Raw genomic sequence first — 23,421 nt, 5'->3', positions numbered from 1 at the left:
TTCTGCCTCTGTGACTAGGTTGGGTGGGCTGTAGCCTTTGTTTGTAGGAGGGGCTGCTGCCCTCAATTTCAGGGGGTCCAGGGGGGAAAAATATCACAAAGAAATGTGTCACTCTCACTTCTCTCCTTTCTTTCTCTCACTTTTCTCTTTCTCCTAATTTTTCTCTCATTTCTTTCTTTCTCTCCCTCTCATTTCCTCTCATTTTCTCTCGTATTTATCCCTTTTCTCTCTCATTTCTCTCTCATTTCTCTTCATTTCTTTTTCATATTTCTCTGTCCTCGTTTTCTCTCACTTCTCTTCCTCTCCTTTCCCTTTCCCTCATTTCTCTCACTCTCATTTCTACCCTTCTCACTCATTTCTCTCTCTCCTCACTCTCATTTCTTTCTCTCACTCATTTCTCTCTCCTTTTTGATTTCATTTCTCTCCTCAATCTCATTTCTCTTTCTCCTTCTCTCTCTTGCTCCTCACTCATTTCTATATCTCCTTCTCACTCATTTTTCTCTCCTCGCTCTCATTTCTCTCACCTTCCCCCCTCATTTCTCGATCTGCTTTCCGCTCTCGTTTCTCTCTCTCCCCTCTCATTTATCTTTCCTTCTCTCATTTCTCTCCTTCTGTTTACTTCTCCCCCTCTCATTCCTCTCTTTCTTTCTTATTTCTCTCTCCTCTCAACTTCCATGTCATTTCTCTCTTTTTTTCTCTCATTTCTCTCCTTTATCTCATTTTCCTCTCTAGGCAGCTTCTCCCACTCCAGCAGCAGAGTCTGGGTCCAGTCTGCTGGGTAGCAATGCAAATTTCGTTAAGAAAACCTATGAGTAGCACCGGAGGTGAGGTGAAATAGGCCTGGCCCCCCGGGAGGCTGGACCCCAGGCACACGTGGAGGGAGGGGGGAGGGAGGGGTGTGTATGTGTATACACTAGCCTCCCATTGCCACACATGTGGGGGGAGGGGGTGGGTTTTTTTTTTTTTTTGTGGGTGTGTGTACACTAGCCTCCCCTTGCCACATGTGGAGAGGGGAGAAGGGTGGGAGAGGGTGAGGGGGTGGGGGTGTGTGTGTACACACTAGTCTCCCACTGCCACACATGGAGAGGGGAAAGGAGAGGGGTGTGTGTGTACACACACTATCCTCCCATTGCCACACATGGAGGGGGGAGAGCGGAGAGGGGTGTGTGTGTGCACACTAGCCTCGCACTGGCACACGGAGCGGGGAGAGGGGTGTGTGTATACACACTAGCCTCCCATTGCCAGATGTGGAGGGGGGAGAGGGGGGTGTGTGTGTACGTGTACACACTAGCCTCTCATTGGCACACGTGGAGAGGGGGGTGTGTGTGTGTACACACTAGCCTCCCATTGGAACACGTGGAGGGGGGAGAGGGGTGTATGTGTGTGTACTCACAGTAGCCTCCCACTGGCACACGTGGAAGAGGTGTGTGTGTACACACTAACCTCCTCCCATTGGCACACGTGGGGGGGGGGGGGAAAGAGGGGTGTGGGCGCACACACAGTAGCCTCCCCTCGCTCCCACCGGAACTTTCTTTTCTTTCTTTTCCTTCCTTTCCTTCTCCCCCTCCCAAGTCCCCAAACTTCATTTTTCCAAGGGAAGTCCCTCCCCCTTTCCCGCCTTCCTATTGGACAGGCCCGGGCCCCTCCCTCCCTCCCTCCCGGCGGCGGGCGCCCATTGGCCCCCCCGGCCCCCCTCGGCCCGTCCCGGACGCCCCCGGCCCGTCCCGTCCCGTCCCGTCCCGTCCCGTCCCGTCCCGTCCCGTCCCGTCCCGGTCCCGGTCCCCAGGTGTCAGGTGGGGGCGCCGCCAGTGGCGCTGCGCTCCTGCTCCGCTCTCCTCCTCCGCACCACGCTGCGCTCTTCCCGCCCGACATGAAGAGCCTCAAGTCCCGACTGAGAAGGCAGGACGGACCCGGGACCGGCTCCGGATCCGCACACCCCGAAGGAGCCGCCCCCGCCGTGAGTTCACGCTGCCGTTTGTTAAGCCCTTACTAGGTGCAAGAGCACTGTTCTCAGCGCTGGGGGAGGTCCAGGGGCATCGGGGAGTCCCACCTGAGGCTCCCAGTCTGAATCCCCCTTTTCCAGATGAGGGAACTGACGCCCAGAGAAGTGAGGTCGTAATAGTAGTGATAATGTTGGTATTTGTTAAGCGCTCACTCTGCAGAGCACCGTTCTCAGCGCTGGCGGGGGGCGGATCCAGGGACATCGGGGTGTCCCACCTGAGGCTCCCAGTCTGAATCCCCCTTTTCCAGATGAGGGAACTGAGGCCCAGAGAAGTGAAGTCATAATAGTAGTGATAATGTTGGTATTTGTTAAGCGCTCACTCTGTGCAGAGCACTGTTCTCACTGCTGGGGGAGATCCAGGGATATCGGGGTGTCCCACCTGAGGCTCCCAGTCTGAATCCCCCTTTTCCAGATGAGGGAACTGAGGCCCAGAGAAGTGAAGTAATAATAGTAATAATGTTGGTATTTGTTAAGCGCTCACTCTGTGCAGAGCACTGTTCTCATTGCTGGGGGAGATCCACGGTTATCGGGTTGTCCCACGTGAGGCTCCCATTCTGAATCCCCCTTTTCCAGATGAGGTGACTGAGGCACGGAGAAGTGAAGTCACTCGCCCACAGTCACAGCTGACAAGTGGCAGAGGCGGGATTCGAACCCATGACCTTTGACTCCCCAGCCCGGGCTCTTTCCTCTGAGCCACGCTGTGAGTCCCGCGGGCCTCCGCAAAGCGGCCCCCACCCCTAATAATAACGATCAGAATGCGGCAGTTGGTTAAAGCGCTCACTCTCTGCGGAGCACTGTTCTCAGCGCTGGGGAGGATACAAGGTGATAATAATGATGGCATTTGTTAAACGCTCACTCTGTGCAGAGCACTGTTCTCAGCGCTGGGGGAGATCCACAGTCATCAGGTTGTCCCACGTGAGGCTCCCAGTCTGAATCCCCCTTTTCCAGATGAGGTGACTGAGGCACAGAGAAGTGAAGTGACTCGCCCACAGTCACACAGCTGACAAGTGGCAGAGAGGGGATTCGAACCCATGACCTCTGACTCCCCTGCCCGGGCTCTTTCCACTGAGCTGAGCCACACGGGCCCCCGCACAGCGGCCACCGCCCCTAATAATAACGATCATATTGGGGCTGTTGGTTAAGCATTCACTCTGTGCAGAGCACTGTTCTCAGCGCTGAGGATACAAGGTGATAATGACGGCATTTATTAAGCACTTACTCTGTGCAGAGCACCGTTCTCAGCGCTGGGGAAGATACAAGGTGATAATAATGGCATTTGTTGAGCACTTACTCTGTGCAGAGCACTGTTCTCAGCGCTGGGGGAGATCCAGGGTTATCAGGTTGTCCCACGTGAGGCTCCCAGTCTGAATCCCCCTTTTACAGATGAGGGAACTGAGGCCCAGAGAAGTGAAGTAATAGTAATGATAATGTTGGTATTGGTCAAGCGCTCACTATGTGCAGAGCACTGTTCTCAGCGCTGGGGGAGATCCACGGTCATCAGGTTGTCCCACGTGAGGCTCCCAGTCAGAATCCCCCTTTTATAGATGAGGGAACTGAGGCCCAGAGAAGTGAAGTAATAATAGTAATGATAATGTTGGTATTTGTTAAGCGCTTACTCTGTGCAGAGCACTGTTCTAAGCGCTGAGGAGAATTCAAGGTGATAATAATGATGGCATTTGTTAAGCACTCACTAAATGCAGAGCACTGTTCTCAGCGCTGGGGGAGATCCAGGGTCATCAGGTTGTCCCAGGAGGCTCCCAGTCTGAATCCCCATTTTCCAGATGAGGAAACTGAGGCCCAGTGAAGTGAAGTAATAATAGTAATAGTTGGTATTTGTTAAGCACTCACTATGTGCAGAGCATTGTTCTAAGCGCTGGTGAGGATATAAGGTGATGATAATGATGGCATTTGTTAAGCGTTTACTATGTGCAGAGCACTGTTCTAAGCGCTGGGGGAGATACAGGGTCATCAGGTTGTCCCACATGAGGCTCCCAGTCTGAATCCCCCTTTTACAGATGAGGGAACTGAGGTCCAGAGAAGTGAAGTGACTTGTCCCAGGTCACAGCTGACAAGCGGAGGAGCGGGGATTAGAACCCATGACCTCTGATTCTCAAGCCCGGGCTCTTTCCCCTGAGCCATGCATTTTTTAAGCCCTTACCATGCGCAAAGCGCTGCTCTAAACCTAAACGTCGGGGAGCATGGCTCGGTGGAAGGAGCAGGGCCTGGGGAGTCAGGGGACCTGGGTTCTAATCCCCGCTCTGCCACTTATCTGCTGTGGGACCTTGAGCAAGCCACTTCAATAGTGCTCATTTGTATATATTTTTATGACCTTATTTATTTTGTTAATGAGGTGTGCATCCCCTTGATTCTATTTATCGTGATGATGTGTCTTGTTTTTGTCTGTCTCCCCGATTAGACTGTGAGCCCGTCACTGGGCAGGGATGGTCTCTCTCTGTTGCCGAATTGTCCATTCCAGGCGCTTAGTACGGTTCTGCACATAGTAAGCGCTCAATAAATACCATTGAATGAATGAATAATAATAATGTTGGTATTTGCTAAGTACTTACTATGTGCAGGACACAGTTATAAGCGCTGGGGTAGATACAGGGTAATCAGGTTGTCCCTCGTGAGGCTCACAGTCTTCAACCCCATTTGACAGATGAGGGAACTGAGGCACAGAGAAGTGAATGGGTATTTAAATTCCCATTTTACAGATGAGATGGGGGAAGCAGCATGGCCTAGTGGATAGAGCCCGGGCTTGGGAGTCAGAAGATCATGGGTTCTAATCCCGGCTCTGCCCCATGTATGCTGTGAGACCTTGGGCAAGTCACTTCATTCCTCTGGGCCTCAGTTACCTCATCTATAAAAAATGGGGATTAAGACTGGGAGCCCATGTGGGACAGGGCTTGGGTCCATCCTGATTAACTTGTATCTACCCCAGTTCTTAGAACAGAGCTTGGCACATAGTAAATGCTTAGCAAGTACCATAATTATCATTGTCATTATTATTATTATTATGAGGAAACTGAGGGCTAGAGATCACAGAGCCGGCAAAGGCGAAATCGGATTGAAAACCCAGGGCTCCCCAGCCCTATATATCAATCAGTCGTATTTATTGGTAGCTGACAGAGTTGGAAGACGCTTCCCTGCCCACAAGGAGCTTAAACACGCTAAGGAATCAATAATAATAGTAATGATGATGGTATTTGTTAAGCGCTTCCTCTGTGCCAAGCACTGTTCTAAGCCATGGGTAGATCTAAGGTCATCAGGTAGTCCCATTTGGGGCTCACAGTCTTCATCCCCATTTTACAGATGAGGTCACTGAGGCACAGAGAAGTGACATTGACTTGCGCAAGGTCACACAGCAGACAAATGGCGGAGCCTGGATTAGAACCCAGGCCCCCTGACACCCAAGCCTGTGCTCTTTCCACTAAACCACAGTGCTTCTCTATCAGTCAGTCCATCAATGGTATTGATTGAGCGCTTACTGTGTGCAGAGCGCTGTACTAAACGCTCGGGAGAGTAGACTGTGAGAGAGTTGGTGGACATGTCCCCTGCGCACAACAAGATTACAATCCTTTAGCCCCGGCAAAAAAAAAAAAAGGCCTGAAATGAAAAGTTGAGGCTCGCCAAGGAGAAAAGGTGGATTCATTCATTCAGTCGTATTTATTGAGCGCTTACTGTGTGCAGAACACTTGATCTCCAGTTGCAAGAGCTTGGTTCCATGCAAGAGAATTTTTCTACGGAAATTTTGCCCTCAACTCCATCCTCTTGAAATCCCCTCTGTGATCTCACTAAATCCAGAACTTGCCGATGGGCACCAGAAACCATTCTTATTTTTTATTTCCTCGAATTGCCCTCGAATGAGTGAGCCGGTAGTCGCCTCCCCTAGCTCCCTTTCTTTTAAACCTCGGGATTCCTCCCAACCGTTCTGCAAGAATAGCATTTTGCATTTTGATTGTTTCCAAACTTCTTTCCTGACTTCTTTCCCAGGCCCTCTATGCACAATAGCTTTAAGGTCTTTTGAGAAGAATAGTAAGGGTTTTTTTGTTTTGGTTTGGTTTTTTTCCAACACCGCTGTGCAGAGTTCTGTAACATTTTCTCTGCCTTATTGGGGAAAAATACTTTGCACCTAAGTCGAGAGGATTTTTTTTTTTTTACTCGAACTCAATCAAAACATTTCCGAGAAGTATTGTTAGAGAAAGTTCATTTAGTATCAGCAATTTGCTAGCTCTTGTAAGGAACAGATGCCGAAGGGATGTACTTGGCTCTGTGCCGATTTTGGGAGGTGGCTGTGAATGGGATAATTATTTTTAATAAGAAAAATCATAGCTATGAAGGCTCTTGGATATGTTGGGGAAACCTTTTAAAATGGTTATGAGCCCTATGTGGGACAGAGACTGAATCCAGCCTAATTATCTTGAATCTTCCCCAGCGCTTAGTACATTGCTGGCAGAAAGTGAGGGCTTAACAAGTACTATTTTAAAAAAGAAAACAGTAAAAACAAACGATAACATTGTTGTCTTGTTTCCTCACAGTTACTAGGGACAGTTTTTAGCAAGTGCTGTCGAGTCGTTTCTGATTCACAGCGACTCTATGGATCTATTTTCTCCAGCATATCAGAAATGGCAATCCAGTAAATACCTTAAAGTAACTTTGTGATGGTAAAACCTTGGTAAGTGAGTCAGAGAATTTCCAAATTCATGAAGGGCACATTATTTGATTTAGAAAGAAGAAAATATTCTTTCTTTCCAAGATTGGTTTACAAATGAAAAAGGAAAATTTGTGGAAAGACTAGAGTTTGTAAACTTTCTCCCCACCCTCCTATACCCACATCGGCCTCCCCTTCCTCCCACCCCTGTCACAAGATTTCAATGATATGAAAATGAATTTTGTGACTTGGATAGGTATGTGGCTAAACAGTATAATAGTAAGGCAGAACGTTTTCACAATTGATTCTTCTGTACACATTTTAGGGCCTCTGGAATGCACCACCTGTTTATTATTTTCCATACATTACATTACTTCTGTGGGGAGCTACTGTAGTTTGAGATTTGAAATGGCTATATTTTCTTGGAGGAGCCAGCTTGGTCCTAACTAAAATGTGAGTGTTTCGGAGAAATAACTGGTATTAAAAGCCACTTACATCTGCACTGTGAATGAAAATTAGTGTTACAGAAAATCTCTTCCCATTTGATTAGTCAGAATATCTGGAAATGATTAAGCTTATCAAGTGATTTTTGTGAAATTTTATAAAATAAAATCAAGCGTAGTTCTCTTTTGTAAACTGTGATTGTAAATCAGGAAGTTCTCTTATATGAATTTCAGTTATAAGGCTAAGTATTTGATTTCACTGTTAGAAGATTTCTATAATTACCAGTTTCATCATGGGACTGTGGAGATGGTGGGGGTGGGAGTGGGGGGGAAGACACCACAGCTGGAGAGGAGGCGAGGCTGGGCCAGCCAAGGAGAGGACTGGTGGCCTAGTGGAAAGAGCATGGGACTGGGAGTCAGGAGACCTGGGTTCTCACCCCAGCACTGCCACTAGCCTGCTGTGTGTCCTTGGGCACATCACTTAACTTCTCCTTGCCTCAGCTTCCTCATCTGTAAAATGGAAATGAAATACCTGTTCTTCTTCCCTCTTAGGCTGGGAGCCCCATGTGGGACAGCGACTGTCTTATATGATTGTTTTGTGTCTACCACAGTGCTTAGCAGAGGGCTTGGATATAGTAAGTGCTTTAGAGAAGCAGCGTGACTTAGTGGAAAAGGCTTGGAAGTCAGAGGTCGTGAGTTCTAGTTCCGGCCCCGCCACTTGTCTGCTGTGTGACCTTGGGCAAGTCACTTCACTTCTCTGGGCCTCAGTTAGCTCATCTCTAATATGGCAATTAAGACTGTGAGCCCCACGTGGGACAACCTGATTACCTTGTATCTATCCCAGTGCATAGAACAGTGCTTAGAACATGTTAAGTGCTTAACAAATACCACTATTATTATTATTATTACACTTATTAACTGGATTAACATGATTAACATAGTCACATTCCTGTGCTTACTATGTTCTGTGGGGTTGGTGCAGTTTAAGCAGATCAAATACGGTCTCTGTCGCACACAGGACTTACACTCTGAGGAAAGGAGAACAGGCGTTTTGTCCCCATTTTATAGCTGAGGTAACTGAGGCATAGAGAAATTAAGTGACTTGTGCAGGGTCACACAGGAGATAAGAAGCAGAGGCAGGATTAGAACCAGGTTCTCTGACTCCCAGGCCTGTGCTCTTTCCACTAGACCATGCTGCTTTTCTGTTATAGCAAAGAAAGTACAGTATTGAGTAAACCCCAAGTTTCTCCTGCTACACCCTCCGTCGTGCTTTTCATTCCTTCCAGGCTCACATCTTAACTGCCCCACACTCTTTTTTACCCCATCTCTGTCCTACTACTCATCCTTTTCCCCCTCCTTGGAGTGCTATCCCTCTTCATATGTCAGTCAGTGCTATTTATTAAGCTCTTACTGTGTGCAGAGCACTGTATTAAACGCTTCGGAGAGTACAATACAACGGAGTTGGTAGACTCATGCCCCTCTGACAAGGAGCTTGTATTCTTCATATTAGCCAAATTCCACCGCCCTTCTCATTCAAAGCCCTCTTAAAATCTCTCATTCCAGAAAGTATTCCTTGACTCATCTTCCTCACCTTCCCAATCTTGCCATCCTATCAGCCACCCAAACATGTGTGTATTTAATATTTATTATGTCTGCTACCTCATCCTAAACTATAGTATATATATGTGCACACTTTAACATTTTTAGTTTTTTGAGCATCAACTGGAAAACTGAGCATTGTACACAGTGCTTGGGAACAAACAAAAGAAGGAAAAACTATCACGGTGGCTGTGATTTGTAGTAAAAATTGCAGCCACTGCTCTTAAGGAGTTTATAATAGAATGGGGAATGAGCAGACATGTATATATACATATATATATATAGTATATATACACAAATGATAAAAACTAGCAATTACATTTTTTAAAAGGTTACACATATGTTTTAAGATGACTGATAGAATAACCTGATCGGTAAAGAGGGTGACTTAGCGAAGGTGGTGTCTCACAGGAGACTTTGAAAGAAAGGAGAGACCTGATTTGGAGAGATGTGTTTAGTTCATTTGCTCAAGGAGAGACTCCCATGCATGGACAATATCGAACAGGGAGAAAGTTGCAAGGAAGATCAAAGGTTAAATTGAAAGGATTGAAGAGGCAAACTGGGGTGTATTTGAAGAAGCAGGTGGGTAGGTAAGAAGGAGACATCTGAGAGAGCCTTGAAGCCAGTCTTCTTCTATGTTGTCTAGTCGTTTCCGACCCATAGCGACACCACGGACACATCTATCCCAGAACGCCCTGCTGTTTACCTGCAGTCCTTCTGGTAGTAGATCCATAGAGTTTTCTTGGTAAAAATCTGGAAGTGGCTTACCACTGCTGTCTTCTGCGCAGTAACCTGTTTTGTTGTCTGTCTCCCCTTCTAGACTATGAGCCCGTTGTTGGGTAGGGATTGTCTCTATCTGTTGCCAAATTGTACTTTTCAACTGCTTAGTACACTACTCTGCACACAGTAAGTGCTCGATAAATATAATTGAATGAATAAACTCGAGTCACTGCTGCCCAGCATGGATGAGTTTCGACCTGTAGCTGATCGCCTTCCATTCGCCAGCCACTGCCCGAGCTAGGAATGGAATGGGTAGGCCTGCTTGACTCTTCCTCCCATAGCCGAGACTGGTAGAGTACTGGAAACTCTCCAGGTGCGACCCTGAGAGGGCTTGGAAGCCAATAGTTGGACATTTTTGTTTTGTGCAAGAGGAACTGGGTAGCCATTAGTGTTTTTTGACTATCGAAGACTGATGTGTGCCAAACGGTATTATTAAAATGGTGAAAAATGCAGCTAAATACAGGGTAGAGGGAGTGGGGACAGATTTGAAACAAGGAGACCAATAAGAAGGCTAGTACAGCAAACCAGTCAAGAAGTGGGAAGGGCTTAAACCTGAGATTGGTGGTTTCAAGAATGGAGAAGGGATGGATCTGGCAAATATTAAAGAGGAGCCTAAGGGATTTAGAGCCGGATTGAGTGTGGAGGTGGAAGGAAGCTGGCAAAGAGGACATTGTCAATTTCTGAGACAGGGAGAACAGTGGTGTGTTCCAGTAGAGATGGGAAGGTTTGGAGGAGGGAAGATGAATTCAGTTTTCGACACAAGTTGAAGTACAGATGGATCATCTAGGTTGGGTTGTTCTGGGGATAAAAGGAGATGAGAAGCTGATCAAATGGTAGGTCTTCAGTCACCCCCATTAGATTGGCATCTTAGAGCAGGAAAATGACTTTTGCTTCCTACCTGTGTTCCTCAAGCACCCTGTACAGGGTTCTTGTGTCCAGTAGATACTCAATTAGTACTGTGGATACCACCCTTGATGATGATGTGTTAACCATCTTGTAACCATCTCTGTTCTTCATTCCTCATGTCTGAGAAGTACTAGAAAATGACCGTCAGTCTAGAAAATGACAGCTATGACAGTAGTAATTATAATAATGTTTATTAAGCACCCACCATGCACAACACATGGTACTAAATGTTGGGGGAAAATACATGGGAGAAAATTTCTGGGCCCCCAAAGGATTCACAAACTAAGGATAAAGGAGGGGTGAGAGTGCTGAGTGTGTACTTAGAACAATAAAAAACCCCACAACTCCCTTCCTTCCCCCAAGGAAAATGATCAACACAAAAAATAAAACCAGCAAGAACATCAGGATACCATGGCTAGCGGAGCAGAATTTGGGGTTCCTTGCAGCTTGGAATCCAGTGATCATGGCTACAGCCCCAGTGGCTGCCAGGCATCCCAGTGTTCTAAATTTGGTGTAAGCCTCACTCCCTGTCTGGCCGCTGCTTCTCTCCTTTCTGCTTCCTGGTGGCCCAGCTGGTCACTGGGAATGAAGCCCTTGGGGATAGCACCGTTGGAGGGTTGGGAGGGGTTCTTGGCAGTGTAGCTCAGCCCCTTGGTATTCATTCATTGTCGTATTTATTGAGCGCTTATGGAATCAAAATGCTTAATAAACAATCAGTGGTTTTATTGAGTACTTATTGTGTGCAGAGCACTGTACTAAACACCTGGGAAAGTACAATACGACAGAGTGGAAACGATCCTTTCCCACAAGGAGGTTACAGTTTGCGTGTGCATTTGGAAAGCTGTTGTATGAAATCATGCTGTTGCTTTGATCTGGAAAATTATACCATTTTATAGCCTGGGCAGACTTTTTGGTTGCTATTCAAGCTTCTGGATTGTCACAAGTGGTTTTCACTTCTGAAAACAATTCAGAGTAGTTTAAGTTAACGGAGGTATGAATCATTTGTTTCTTCGGGAGAAATGAATCTAGGTCTTCACATAGTTGGAAAACGTGAAAAATATTGTATTTGTCCAGTTTAGTACAGTGCTCTGCACACCACTGATAAAACCACTGATTGATCGACTGATTATTAAGCACTTTGATACCAAGGAGCTGAGCTATACCGCCAAGAACCCCTCCCGATGCTTTTAGGTGATTAGAAAAGTAAGGCTGTCAGTACTACTGGAAGAATGGCGGGGCTTGGTACTACGAGGCATTTTGAACTGTTGGAGAGATATTAAATGTGATAATAAATCAGATTTTGAATTTTAATGTCTGGCACAATTAAAACCCCAAATTGGTTTAATGGACATTTTAAACCCATGACTTAATGGGGCATTATTTACTTACCTAATTAAAAGTGCTTACCTTTAATTAAAGTTGAATTCAGTAGACTGTCCCAGGGATTTGCCTTCATGGAGTTCCTTTTGCTCCAGTGCCAAGGTTGTATAATGGAAGACTGTCTCTTTATTCTCAACAGATTAACTACTGCACTGAAATGATCAGCTGGCTGAATGAGTTGCATGGATGGAGGGCAACGTTTTTTTTTATTTTTTTATTAGGCTGATTTTAATAAAGCAGTGATGGAGGCTTCCTTCATTCAGTTTTATATTGTACCCATAGATAGAAGTGATGAGCACTTAAGGATCTTAATTACTCCTGGAACTAGACATAGTGTAGTTAACTGCGTTCCTTTCTTTGTATATCACTTTTTGCAGATGTTCTTTTTAAAATCTGAGTTTGCTATTCAGAGATTGGCCTGTGTGATTCCCTTTCAGGAGGAAAAGTTAAATCACTTCTGGGGTTTAGATGCTGTACCATTTAAACTTGGTAGAGGAGCTCGTTACCTGAGTAATTCGTCCTCCTTTCTGCTAAACACGTCTGCTAAAGATCATGCTGTAAGTTTTAGAGAGGAGAATTCTTCTGAAGGAGGTGGAAATAAAGTTCATTTTATAACACTGCTGAGAGGTTTGGGGACTTAGGAAGACTCTAGCCAGTAACCTTATGTAAGTCTGTTGGCATGGCAGCCTGGGGTTGCCTCGCTTTAGCCAAGGCGAGGGTCATTTGTAGCTAAGCAGAAGCTGAAGGGAGAGAAAGCAGATTTGAAAGCGCACATAGTCACCATAACCTTTGCACTTGACTTTTGCTCCATATGCTTTTACGTATACTACCCTCCTGGCCTTCCACAGGTTATGCAAGTCTTTTATTGTTATCCACATTCCCATTTGATCATCTTTATTGTTGTGTCTTTGAGACTTCCCTCCACAATAGCTTGGTCATATCAGAGGCAGTAAGTTGACCTTTGTCGTGGCACTGTGTAGAGTCAAATGCTATAACAAACTTCCTGAAATGGTGTTCACTATGGTAGTGTTGAAATAATTGTAAGGTGCCTCTCACCTGCTGACAGTCTCCCCTGTTTAGACTTTGAGTCAGTCATTGAGCAGGGATTGTCTCTTATCTGTTGCCGAATTGTACATTCCAATCGCTTAGTACAGTGCCCTGCACATAGTAAGCGCTCAATAAATACTATTGAATGAATGAATGCAATATTGCTGCATATAGGTCTCCCTTATATAGGTTGTAAGAGACTGCATTTTAGAAGGCAGAGAAAGTGACTTAAAATAAATTCAGCCCGTCAAGGTAAATATGGAGTGCTGCCTGTCTACAGAGCTCTCTACTGAGTGATAAGTGCTTGGGCAAGAACAATAAAATAGAGTCGGTAGTCATGATCCCTACCTGCAAAGAGCTTACAATCAATCTACAGATAGGGGAAATAGTAGGGTATAAAGATATGTATATAAGTGCTGTGGGGTTTGCATGAGTATCAAAGTGTGCATGGGGTATATAGGCAAATGTCCAGGTGAAGCAGAAGGGAGGGTAGGTAGGGGAATAAAAATAATGATGGTATTTTTTAAGTACTTCAGTGTGTGCCAGGCATTGTACCAAGCGCTGGGGTGGATACAAGCTAAAGGGGTCAGACACAGTCCCTGTCCTCTTCAAAGAGGTTGGTTGGTTTTCGATATTTTGGGATACGGCCTAGATGCTCCTACTGAGAATCTCTTTGGTGCAATCTCAAGATGTTTAATGTAAAGCAGGGAATAAGTTTAAATGAGCTGCTTAAAACATGGACAAATAGAGACTTTAAATCATGCAGTGGATGTTTCGTTAAGGTAATTATAGGGTGAAGGGTATATTTTGAGAGATTCAGTTGTGGTTGATGGTTAATAACCCAGAAGTTTTCCTGTCTGCCTGTTTTTTGAATGTTTTAGAAATTCCATATTCCATTTTAAAAATTCTCCTTGTCAGTAAAAGTACCCAGCAAAACAATACCGAGGTACCACCACCTATAGCCCTTTTGTACATTTATATCCTGTACTGTTTAAGGACTTATTTATCCACATATCCATCTTTACCTTCTCTTTTTCTCCTTTGAAAATTTGTAAATTCCTTTAGGGCAGAGATTATGTCTTCTAACTCCATTGTACTCTCCCAGGGGCTTCTTACAGTGTTCTGGTCACAGTAGGTGCTCAATGAATAGTAGCAATAATCATGGTATTTATTAAGCACACCTGGTACCAAGCACTCTACTAAGTTTGGAGTAGGTATAGAATAATCTTGTCAGAAACAGTCCCTGTCCCAAATGGGGAAATAGGACTGACTGATGTACTGCTAAATATATAAATATATACTTAAGTGAAATATGCATATGTATAAAAGTATTGAGAGTGGAATCAAAATAAACAAGTGTCAAGTGTGGGTACTGGTGTGACACAACTGAGTTGCTGTGAATTAACTGGACAAGGCCTCCTGGGAGAAGTGGAGGCCTCTTCAATCACATTTATTGAGTGCTTACTGTGTGCAAAGCACTGAACTAAGTGCCTGGGAGAGTGCAATATAACAACATAACAGACACTAGCCTACCCACAGTGAGCTAACAGTCTAAAGGGGGAGAAAGGCACTGATATAAATAAATAAATTATGGGTATGGACACATAAGTGCTGTGGGGCTGGGAGTGGGAGAAAAGGAAATGAGGGCTTAATCAGGGAAAGCCTCTTGGAGGAGATGTGCCTTCGATAAGGCCTTGAAGGTGGGGAGTGTCCTTATCTGTCAGATATGAAAAGGAAGGGTATTCCAGGCCAGAGGCAGGATGTAGGTGGAAAATCTCCTTAACATTAGCTTCCAGGTGCTTCACCAGCATTCTCCATTTTGCTTTTTGACTCTCCTGACCTGCTACTCCCCAGCTCTTGCTCATCCCTAAGCCACCTCCTAATTGTATCCCACTCTTGTCTTGCATGCCTTCAAACCTTGGCTCACACCATCTCCCTGGCCTGGAACTGCCTTCCCCTCTCTTCCCCCAGAACTTGGTCCTTCCCTTCTTCAAAATCCTCCATAAATCCAACTTTTTCCCTATTTCCCTTATCAATTACCGACACCTCAAGAATCAACTCTGTAGCCACCTCCAGCACTTATTTATGTATACCCAGCTACAGAATAATAGCAGTAACAATAATAATTGTGGTAATTGTTAATTGCTTACTATACTGCAGGCACTGTACTGAGCACTGGGGTTCATAGAAGATAATAATAATTATAATTATGGTATTTGTTACACTCTTACTTTGTGCTAAGCACTCTTCTAAGTGCTAGAGTAGATAGAAGGTAATCAGGTTGTCCCATGTGTGTTCATAGTCTTAATCCCCATTTTACAGATGAAGTAACTGAGGCCCAGACAAGTTAAGTGATTGCCCAAAGTCACACAGCTGATAAGTGGCAGAGCTAGGATTAGAACCTTATTTATTTTGTTTATTTTGTTTAATGAGACATACATCACCCTGATTCTATTTAGTCGCCATTGTTTTTATGAGATGTTCTTCCCCTTGACTCTATTTATTGCCATTGTTCTTGCTGCCTGTCTCCCCCGATTAGACTGTAAGCCCGTCAAACGGCAGGGACTGTATCTGTTGCCGACTTGTACATTCCAAGCGCTTAGTACAGTGCTGTACATACTATTGAATGAACGAATGAATGAACCCTCAACTTCTGACTCCCAAGCCCATGCTCTTTCCACTAAGCCACGCTGCTTCTCAGACACAGCCCCTACCCCACATAGGGCTCACAGTCTTAATCTCCATTGTACAGATGAGGCAACTACCATCGTGTACACGGAACAAGGAGGATTCTGAGGCACAGAGAAGTGAAGTGACTTGCCCAAGATCACACAGCAGACAAGTGGCAGAGCTGGAATTAGAACCCATGTCCTCTGACTCCAAAGCCACTGCTGTTTCCACTAGGCTATGCTGCTTCACGCACAAACTTGTATGTGTATAACTATTTGATGGAAAATTAATTTGTTCTGATTTCACTGCTTGTAAATATATCTATGTCCACTTTTTAAAAGGCAGTTTTGAATCTTGTGTTACTATTGAACTTTATCAAGTGCTTAGTATAGTACATCACACTCAGGCACTTAATGGATATTACAGCTACTGCTGCTTAGATCTTCAGGTAGGTTTTTCCTTCATAAAAGTTGAGGAAAACTTTATTTGAACCCAAGTTTTCACTTTTTCAGCAAAACAAGCGACTTGCTTGAAACACAATTTGTTCTTTACCTCTTCCTCTAGCTCCTTTTTATTTACTTTCTCCCAGGTTTAAATATTTTGAAAATTGAAATCTAAGCCATACTGTGAAAATATTTCTGAAATTTATTCTTGGGAAGAAATTGTACCCTGATCTTTGAGACAGACACATTTTATAGGGATATGGTAACAGGTAGTTTTGTAGGTGGTTTTTTTTTATACCCTTCTAAGGTCTGTACAGATATTATCTGCCCTTCCTCTATTTCAGCTACTTCAGTTCAGTGCTGTTTTCTTTTTCATTTTCTTTTCATCTAAAGAATATTTTCCCTCACTGATTTTGTCATTCTCTATCCCCTTTCATCTCTAACCCAAAGAAAGCGCTTTTGTAAATTTAAAAGCTATGACTCTTGTTAAGTTAGGATTTCCAGAGATTGTAATATTTGTCTATGTATAGGATGTGACGAATCCAGTAATAATAACTTTAGGGTTCTTCACACATACCTATGTGAACTTCTTTATTGTGGCTTGTTGAGGGGATGAAAGCATGTGGTCTTCATAATACCCTAAATTTTGAGCCCAGTTTGATCCATTTGTGGGAAGCAGTTGACTAGTAACTACTTCCTTGGAAATAAAATTTTAAGTACCTACTCAATGCTGGGTACTACAGAAAACACACAAAGCCTGCCCTTCCACTCTAGGAATTTGTATTTTAAGGTCTGAGACCACCAGTTAATTTAGCTCAACCATCAGACTGGAACAATTTTAGGTTTCAGTGATCAGAGGGTTTATATATAATCCAAGTACTTAGGGATGAAAGGCTCTAGATGCTATTACCAGTCTGAGTCAGGCAGGCCCCCCATCCTCCTCTCCCCCAAACCCCAGTCCCATCCTTTTCTTTCTAGTTGGGTTTATAACTTTTTCTTTGAAGTATTTAGTAATGCTAAAGCTGAAAGAAGCTTTGAAAAGAGTGTTTTCAAAGGCGGTTATCATGAAGCCCAAAAACATGTGCACTCAGTACCCACTGGATGTCTGAGAATTGATTTATTTCTAAAGTGCCTTTTATTCCCTAAATATTTCTCCAAAGTTAGGTAAGGGCAACTCTTCCAGAATTTCACAACTGTATTGTCTTTGAAATTGATTCTCTTTCCATTCAGCTTCTGCATAGCTAAACTAAATAATACTCCGTTTTTTATTTTACCACTTTGGTATTTAATCTCTATTTGCATATTAAATTTTCTCAATAATTATGAATCTGGTAATTCTGCTGTCATTTGACTACTCAGATAGTCTAAATGAAGCATTACTTGGATTAATGTTGAGATTGTTGATTTTATTTGCTTATTAAACCTGAGTGCCTTGTATGAAAACTGATCATTAGCTAAATATATTTTCTTTTGCAGTATAATTAACCTACTAATTTAATGTCTGAAATGGCTGGTTTTTCACTTGGATTCTTCCTATTCCATTATATTTGGGGGGAAATATATTTTATTGTACAAGGTGTTTCTATAAGAAGTATAAATTTAGCTTGTTCCTTAATTTGATTTGTCTGAAAGTAGAGACTACATCTTTAGCTAGCTATGCATGATATTTATTAGATGAGCTCACCGTGGGTAGGGAATATGTCTGCTTAGTGTTATATTGTGCTCTCCCAAGCGCTTAGTACAGTGCTTTGCACATAGTAAGCAGTCAATAAATATGATTGAATGAATAAACTTGGATCTGTGACCTTTGGGCATTTGATATTCACCTCTCGCCCAGCCCCGCAGCACTTATGTATTTAGCTTTAAATTATATATTATAAATTATATTAATGCCTGTATCCCCCTCTAGACTATAAGCCTGTTTTGGGCAGGAAACTTATCTGCCAGATCTGTTGTATTACAGTCTTCCAAGTGCTGAGTACAGTGGTCTGCACGTAGTAAGTACTCAGTAATTACCATTGCTGCTGATGATTAGGCACTTACTAAATGCCAAAGCCCTGGGCTAAGCACTGGGATAGACTCAAGAAACTAATCAGGCACAGCCTCTGACCTCCTGTCTAAGTGTGGGGGAATAGACACAGAGAAAGGAGGAAAATATTACAAACTAAGCCATACTTAAATTGAGAGCCCCAGGCAGGACAGGGACTGTGTCCAACCTAATTCACTTGTACCTACTTAAGTTTTTAGAACAGTGTTTGACACAAAGTGAGTGCTTAACAATTACCATAAAAACAACAAAGGGAGGATTTTAAAAAAACACCAAGAATCCAGAATTAAGGGTGAAGATAGGAAGATGAACAGGAGTTGAAGGGACAGCTTTGATGTTACCCTTTCCTTCAGGCTGCAGTCTTTGGTTACAAAGTGCCCTGGTCCCTTCACCAGGGTGCTGTTAGATCTAAAGGTAGGCTTTTGAATTCCCCTGAAATTCCCTCTGTGGGTCTTAGGGGAGGGAGTGTTCTTGTTCGCCCAGTGTCTGACAAAAGGGGAAGGCTGCCTCAGTCATATGTTGTTAGCGCTCTGCCATTCCTCTGCTGTTCATTCAGTTGCATTTTTGAGCGCTTACTCTGTGCAGGGCACTCTACTAAGTTCTTGAGAGAGTACCATACAACAATAAACGGACCCATTCCCTGCCACAGTGAGTTTACAATGTAGAGGGGGAGACAGACACTAATTTAAATAAATCAATTACAGATATGTTCATCAGTGCTGTGGGGCTGGGAGGGAGGATGAATGAAGGGAGCAAGTCAGGGCGATGCAGAAGGTAGTGGGAGAAAGGAAAAGGAGAGCTTAGTCAGGGAAGGCCTCCTGGAGGAGATGAGCCTTCCAAAAAGCTTTGAAAGGGGGGAGAGTAATTGTCTGTTGGATTTGAGGAGGGAGAGCATTCCAGGCCAGAGGCAGGATGTAGGCGAGGAGTCAGCTGCAAGAAAGATGAGATCGAGGCACAGTGAAAAGGTTAGCAATAGAGGAGTGAAGCGTGTGGGCTGGGTTGTAGTAGGAGAGTAGCTAGGTGAGGTAGGAGAAGGCAAAGTAATTGAGTGTTTTAAAGCCAATGGTGAAGAATTTTTGTTTGATGTGGAGGCGGATGGGCAACCACTGGAGTTTCCTGTTGAGTGGGGAAAGGTGTTCTGAATGTTTTTGTAGAAAAACGATCCAAGCAGGAGAATTACCCAGGCAGGAGAGTGATGTATAGCCCCCAGTGGGGAGAGACAGGAGACAATGAGGTCAGCAAGGAGATTGATACAGTAATCAAAGCAGGATAGGTTAAGTGACTGTATTAACATGGTAACAATTTGAATGGAGAGGAAAGGGCAGATTTAAGCGATGTTGTGAAGGTGGAACCCGTGTGACCTCGGGCAAGTCACCTCACTTCTCTGTGCCTCAATTAACTCATTTGTAAAATGGAGATCTGAGACTGTGATAGCCCCATGTGGGACACGATTGAGTCCAACCTGATTAGCTTGTATCTACCCCAGCACTTACTACAGTTCCTGGCACATAGTAAGCACTTAACAAATACCATAAAAAAGAAAACATATGTTCTCAAGTGCTAAGTACTGTTCTCTGCACTTCATAAAAGCTGTTGATAATGGGAATGTTGACTTTTTAGTTCCGTGAAGATTGGATTGGAATTTCCATTTTCATTCTAATTTATACCAAGCTACAATATAGAAAGTTACTACCCTTTCCCATTTTACATATTGCCCGATTAAATACAAAAATGATGAAGTTTTTTATAATCACAAGGGGGAAGTCTGGGATACTTCGTCTTTCTCCTGGTTTTTCATAAATAAAACCATCTCTTCATCGTAACTTGGTTTACAGCTTTAGGATTAGCACCTCTGTAGGGCCATTTGTAGGATTAGTTTAGTACATTCACATCTGCCGGTAACGTGCCTTTTCACTCCTGGTTTTGTCCAGAACCCCTTATGGAATCAGGGACAACTCATCCAACAATGTGAACTTCTGGAGGTGTAGTACACTGAGGTGCCCGAAGAAACCTTTTGTGCCTTAAACACAGAGTTTGCTAGAATGCAACTTCTGTATTGTTGAACCAGATGTACTTTCTTTCACAGAAGGCTCTAGGACTTGTAAATCAATCGACCAGTGGTTTATTGAGAACTTACTTTGCGCAAGCACTGTACTAAACACTTAGGGTACAATACAACAGAATTAACAGTCACGTTCCCAGCTAATAATGAGCTTACAATCTAGAGGAGTTCACCAAAAACACTTTTTCAAGGAGTTTATGTATTGGACACACAAGTGTCAGAATCGATATAACACTTAGAAGCTCCTGGTGGTCAGGGAAAGTGTCTTTCAACTCTGTTGTATTGAACTTTCTCTAAGTGCCTAGTACAGTGCTCTGCTCACAATAAGCATGCAATAAATGCCATTGATTGATTATATGTAGGTAGTTTAGGAGTAGTAATAGCATTAAGTGCCTACTGTGTGCAGAGTACTGAGAAATAGAGAAGTGAAGTGATTTGCCCAAGGTCACACAGCAGAGAAGGGATGGAGTTGGGATTAGAACCCAAGTCCTTCTGACTCCCAGGCCTGGGTCTATCCACTAGGCTATGTTGCTTCCTTGATAAATCCATCTCCCTCTAATTTAGAGTGTGAGCCCCCCGTAGGACAAAGACTGTTTCAAACATGATTAACTTGTGTCTACCCCAGGATTTGGTAGAGTGCTTGACACATAGTAAGAGTTTAACAAATATTAAAAAAAGGGTCAGGCTGTGGGTATGCTCGCACCAATCCTTCGCAATTCTGTACTGGAGCCAAAGACTCAGTCATTACGGTGGGTGTGTGGTAAAACTATGCTCCTTCCCAAAATAGGCATTGCATAAAACTCTGCGCCTTCTAGAGCTGCAGTGGGATTTTTTGAGATTTAGAGTAGTCCTACAGAATTCAGTGAACTACTTGATATTGTCAGACACATTTGTTTTATAATCGCTTAATAACTTGCTGTAAGACTCTGACATAATTACCCCCCCTTCACCTCAAGAAAGGCCAGTGCACTGGGTGTTAGATTTTCCCTTTGTAGCTGAGTCACTTATGAGTATGTAGTGAACCAGCTTTCTTTTTTATGTTTTAAAATAAAAATAGAAAATAAAGTCATTTATTTTAATTCATTGCATTATCTTGTGATTGTGTTAAAAAAATGGGCATAAACGTCAGGAATTTATGTGTTCATTTGGTTGATCAGAGGCTAGGGACTGGGTTTTCATATATATAACACAATTTGGGTGCCTGGTCAATATTAATAGATTGTGGTTTGAAATTTGCTGGGTGGAGAAACCAATTTAATCATTAGATTATCTTAAATAGTTACAGATGGACTTAAATGGCTTAAAGTGCTTGCCACTTCTTTTATAAAGTGTGAAAATGTCATTTTTAAAAATTTTCTATAATTGTCTCTTATGTTCTTTGCTGAAGTTTAGGAGCCAGGATAGGCAGGGCAGACAGGGGAGCTGTGGTAGCTCTGAGGGAGGAATACGCAGTTTTCCAAGGTTGTCTTTCAATAGAGAAGGTGGCTTGTGTGTGGCCATTTTTATTCTTTTTCTTTAAAGTAGATGTGAATGGAGTTTTTATATTTGCTACTTGGCTTCCAGCCATGCTAAATACTTCAGTCGTATGAAAGAGCTTAAGGCAGAGGGTCTTTCTGAGCCAAATCTGGTTAATCTGTCATTCTTTTTTCCACATTTTCAGGGTGTACAAATGGAAATTTCCCAGTGGACATGGGCGGTCTAGATCTGATTACATTTCTCAAATCAAGGCCTTTGATTTCATAGGGCCACAGAAGGAACTAATCATAGGAAAGAAACATTTCAAACAATTTTGGGTGAGGCAGTATGGTTGTGTTACTTTTTTTCTACTGTGCTAAGAGGTTGCTTATATGAGGTTCCCATTAAATGTGGTGTAGGATTTGATTTTCAGTTAGTTTCTTCATAGTTTAAGCCCAACAAAACTTTAAAGCCCACTTTGAACAATTTAAGATAAGAGTCAGTGATTGAAGAGAGAAATTATTAAAATGGAGAGATGATAATTCAACTAAAGCTGAATTAAGTTGAATTAAGTTGAATAACTATTCAACTAGGAGTGCTGTGCCTGTAGGAGTTGCCCTTTAAGCATGATTGATTTATTCTGTTGGTACGCAGTTGACTTTTCTTAACAAGTACATCATTATTATTATTATCATTATTGAAGGGCTTCTATGTTGTAGAGCCTTGCTTTCAGTGACTTCTAAAACAAGTTGTTACTTTAATTTGAATACTTGTACACTAGGCTGTCACCTTCACAGCTGCCACCAAATGGATTCCTTAATCAGTGTTGGCAGTACTGATTCCCTTTTTTGTGTCCTTAAAGGCAATTTCTGAATTATACATTAGCAAAAAAAAAATCCCATAAAACAAGACTGATTTAGAGGTAAGGTACTCAGTAATTTTAAAATATGTTCAAAAGTATTTTTCATCCTTGGCTTCTGTTTTTGTACGTCCAGCTATTGAGGGAATTTACCTTAGTTTCTGTTGGAAAAACAATAATATTAAAACTGCTTTAGTGCTTTCTGTTAAGTTTTTTCTTAAAAACACTAAAAATGAAAAAGAAGACATTGATCTAAGTGGTCACGTGGCTATTTCTTGAAAATTGATAAAGACTTGTTTTTAGAAATATCGATGTTTTGCCACCAAAAAGAAATTATAATTGCAAGAAACCAAGTTTATTCAGACTGTACAGATTTCAACTTCAGCAGGAGCCAAGATTCAGAAAGTGTTGTTCAAAAGTGAGTTTTGCTGATTTGAATATAAATTACCGTAGATCTTTTGCAGTGCAGTGTTTCAGAGGCAGAGGCAAATCAGAGGCATTCTAATATTATTTTCAAACAACATCAGCTTCAGGTGCAGGCAGTGCTCAACCTGAAGACCTTACAAGTCATGACAAATGGTACTTGGAAGAATTCTAAATTTACATCCTGTTTCCAGGCTTTACAATACATCGGTTTTGAATTTACAGCACTTATTCTGGGAGGGTGAGGGTCGGGGGTGGGGAAACCATTTTTCAAAATCCTGGCTGGGTGGTTTGGGTAGTGATTTTAGAGGAAGAACGGAAGTTACCTGATCAGAGTCAACATGCCCATTTTTCTTGGGATGGAGTCTGTACTCAGCTGTGGAACCTGGGTCACAATCAGAAGGACCTGGGTTCTAATCTGGTTCTGCCACTTGCCTGCTCTATGACCTTGGGCAAGACGCTTAATGTCTCTGTGCTTCAGGTACCTCGTCTGTAAAATGGGGATTAAGACCATGCGCCCCATGTGGGACGTGGACTGTGTCCATTCTCATTAGCTTGACTCTATCCCACTGCTTAGGACAGTGTTTGACACATAAGCACGTAACAAATGCCATTAAAAAAACCCAAACAAAACAAACTCTTTCTGACTCAGTA

At 43.2% G+C, this 23,421-nt stretch overlaps 1 protein-coding gene and 1 non-coding gene across 3 annotated transcripts in view; one reads left to right on the top strand and one right to left on the bottom strand.

The window, feature by feature from the left end:
- Positions 1-1,775: 1,775 nt before the first annotated feature.
- UACA (uveal autoantigen with coiled-coil domains and ankyrin repeats) overlaps positions 1,776-23,421 on the top strand; it is a 102,672-nt gene continuing 81,026 nt past the window's right edge. Inside the window, exon 1 of one of the 2 annotated variants that reach the window (XM_039912267.1) lies at positions 1,776-1,957. In XM_039912267.1, the coding sequence (XP_039768201.1) occupies positions 1,871-1,957 (87 nt within the window). In that variant the 5' untranslated portion in view covers positions 1,776-1,870. The remainder of the gene's footprint in view (positions 1,958-23,421) is intronic. The other variant, XM_029065129.2, reaches the window with a different exon arrangement.
- On the bottom strand, positions 9,671-9,806 carry LOC114812365. The gene has a single exon (XR_003760021.1). It is a non-coding gene; the product is annotated as a small nucleolar RNA SNORA7 (small nucleolar RNA).

This window comes from Ornithorhynchus anatinus, chromosome 5 (genome assembly GCF_004115215.2).
Source record: "Ornithorhynchus anatinus isolate Pmale09 chromosome 5, mOrnAna1.pri.v4, whole genome shotgun sequence".
Classification (NCBI taxonomy): Eukaryota; Metazoa; Chordata; class Mammalia; order Monotremata; family Ornithorhynchidae; genus Ornithorhynchus; species Ornithorhynchus anatinus.
Note: the sequence above shows the minus strand (reverse complement) of the source record. Positions and strands in the feature narration are given on the sequence as shown.